Source organism: Eubalaena glacialis, chromosome 6 (genome assembly GCF_028564815.1).
Source record: "Eubalaena glacialis isolate mEubGla1 chromosome 6, mEubGla1.1.hap2.+ XY, whole genome shotgun sequence".
Taxonomy (NCBI): Eukaryota; Metazoa; Chordata; class Mammalia; order Artiodactyla; family Balaenidae; genus Eubalaena; species Eubalaena glacialis.
In genome coordinates this window covers 14,561,747-14,564,553 of record NC_083721.1, presented here as the reverse complement: position 1 = coordinate 14,564,553, position 2,807 = coordinate 14,561,747, and the positions used below count along the sequence as shown (strand labels likewise).

Here is a 2,807-nt window from a genome sequence, read left to right as displayed (position 1 = left end):
CACAATACTCAGGGGCCTCTTTGTATTTTCATGATAATGTAATCCTCATATGGATGTGCCACCTGTTATGCATTTATCCATTGTAGCCAACAAAGTGGCTACAAGCTTAGAGTGAATTAAGAGCAAGAGGAAGCTCCACAGTGGTCACAGGCTGCCATACGTACTGCTCTGTTACTTCACTGTACGGAGCAGCAGATTCAGTGCTGCTTAAAGTGTCCACAGAAGATAAGGATGATGTTTTGAGGTCTTCACAGATCTGTAGAGGTGAATCATAGCACAGGCTTTCAGGATTTTGGAGCAAATCTATGCTGTCCTTTGCAGATTTATATTATCTTTTGAAGAAACAGCTCATAACTGAGTTCTCTTTTTCTTTTACATCTGTTTTTTTCCAGTTTTATTGAGATACAATTTTATGAGTTTAAGGTGCACAACGTCATGATTTGATATATGTATATATTGCCAAATGATTACCATTAGTTAACATCCATCACCTCACAAAATTACAAGTTTTCTCTTGTGATGAGAAGTAGATATTTCTTTTAAGATCCAATCTATTAGTAACTTTTCAAATATACAATACAGTTCACTAAAGTCACCATGTTGTATATTACATCCCCAGAACTTATTTATATTATAACTGGAAGTTTGTACCTTTTGACCGCCTTCACCCATTTCCCCCATACCAGCCTCCCCCCATGTCTGGCAACCACCAATCTATTCTCTGTTTCCATGAGTTGGATTTTTTTTTAAGATTTTTCAGTTCTTGTCCATAGGCCACCAAGTTACCATATGACTTGAACTGCCCACTATGAACTAGATATTGTTTGGCTCTCTGAGACACAAATGTGAATATACACAGCAATCTTCTATCATCAGGTGAAAGTGTTGTATATGAGGCTGGGCTTGAGGAAGTCCAGAAAGCACAAATATATTATAGAAGAAAGTGGCTTGAGTCTCATGGCTTCTACTCTACTGAGTGTCTCCTTTTTGTCAGCACCCACTGATGGATTTATTCTGATTTTCCAGTTGAAAGAAGAAAAAATAGTCCTGGCTTACAGATGGTTCTGCCAATCTGATGATACACTTAAAAGTAGGTGGCTGCACTACAGTAGCCCAAATCAGGCATGGCCCTAGAGAACAGCAGTGAAAGAAAATCCCCAATTATTTTCAATCCTCCTGAGAAATGATAACATCCAAATTTAGTCTGCCTCTTAAAACTTAAGTCTATGTATAGGGGCATGGTACATACAGAGCCACTATCCTTAAGAAAAATAAATACTCATGTACTCTATCAAATTTCAGCCTCAAAAAGTTCTACTCTATGTTCCTATGAACTTGGAAACAAATAAGACAGTCAATGCTCTTCCTGTATGTGAAGAAGTGTGTACAGTCTGGTGCAGGTATAGATAATCAACTATACAACTTTTTCAACCACAAAAAAAAAAAACTACACAGGCAACAAAGTGGCATTATTGTCAAGAGAACACAGCAATACAAATCCCACAGAGTAAAATGTGATTGGAATGGGTGGTAGGTCGTACAGAAAAAAATACTGTTTGCTCCTAAGATTTATATAGATAACATCACAGCTGTGTTGATTAGGTTTTAAATCTGTGCATGAGATGAAGGGTATTATTAGCAAAATCACTGGAGGAAGAAGGCATTCGCCTCTTCCATGTGATGTCATGCAGCATGGTTACAAAGGTTAAATTCAGCATCAGTGTCAGCAAGGTCAGTGAACTCAGCATTTTGGTTTTTTATTTAAAGAACATCGACTGTTTGGGAAGATCCTAACATACCAAGCAAATAATCTCCACTTTAATGAGTATGTGGGGTCTTTTTTGTCTAAAGAAACGTGATTAATGAGATTTTAAAATACAAGTTGGTCTATATGAGGATGTCAGAAGTGTCTGTGGTTTGCCACACCTACATTTAGACTGCAAAAAGACTCTTAGCATTTAATGTTCTCATTCACTAAAGTTTACTCTTTGCTCATAGGCTAAAAACTTAAATTCTGACACAGTATGCTACTACTAAGGCAGATACTATAGAGGACTGGGCTATGGCTACAGCTGTGGATACGGTTATGTCTGTTACTTTGGTGCCTTTAGAATCTTGGGATGTGGCTACAGATGTGGCTGTAATAGGTATGGACTTGACTGCTGACACCAATATTGTCACAGGTGACACTTGTTCCCTGGCACCAACTGAATACTGTCTGCTACTGAGCCCTTGTGAGATGGCAATTCTGTTCTACAGAATCTTTTCATTGTACCTGTTATACTCAGTTTTAACTGTTAATAATCCAAACTAATCCTAGGCAATCAGAATGGATTATTAAATTGACAATACATCCACATCAGTGTCTTAGATTGACTACATTTTTCTCTTTCAGTTAATGTTTTTTTCATGATAATATACCAGATAAATTACAATTTCGGCATGTTTCATGAGTAGGCAACTCTAGGTTCACTTTTCGTTACTCTGGCTTGGCCAATGTTGTTATTTGTTTCTCTTTTTTAAAATGTATTACTTATACATGTGTTCAAAAATGTTTAATGAATAATTGTTCCATAAGTCTCCCTGTTAAGTCTTAAGTGTTACAAATGTGAAAAGATATGTTAATTTGGAAAACAAATATGTAAACAAACATGATAGATGATGTAATGGTCAAGTGGAAACACAGAGGGGAAGGCTCATGTCTAGTTTCAAAAAAGAGAGATGCTAGAGCAAAAGGTCGGACCAAATATGTTCTCCCTAAAGGTCACATTTAAATTAATTCTTGATGGAGGAGAAATATAATAGAG

The 2,807-nt window shown here is 36.8% G+C and overlaps 1 protein-coding gene across 1 annotated transcript; it reads left to right on the top strand.

Moving 5' to 3' along the window:
* Positions 1–1,692: 1,692 nt before the first annotated feature.
* LOC133092917 (keratin-associated protein 20-3) lies at positions 1,693–2,166 on the top strand. The gene is given in 2 exon segments (XM_061192695.1): positions 1,693–1,731; positions 1,999–2,166. Coding segments are annotated over 2 exon segments (207 nt in total).
* Positions 2,167–2,807: the final 641 nt, after the last annotated feature.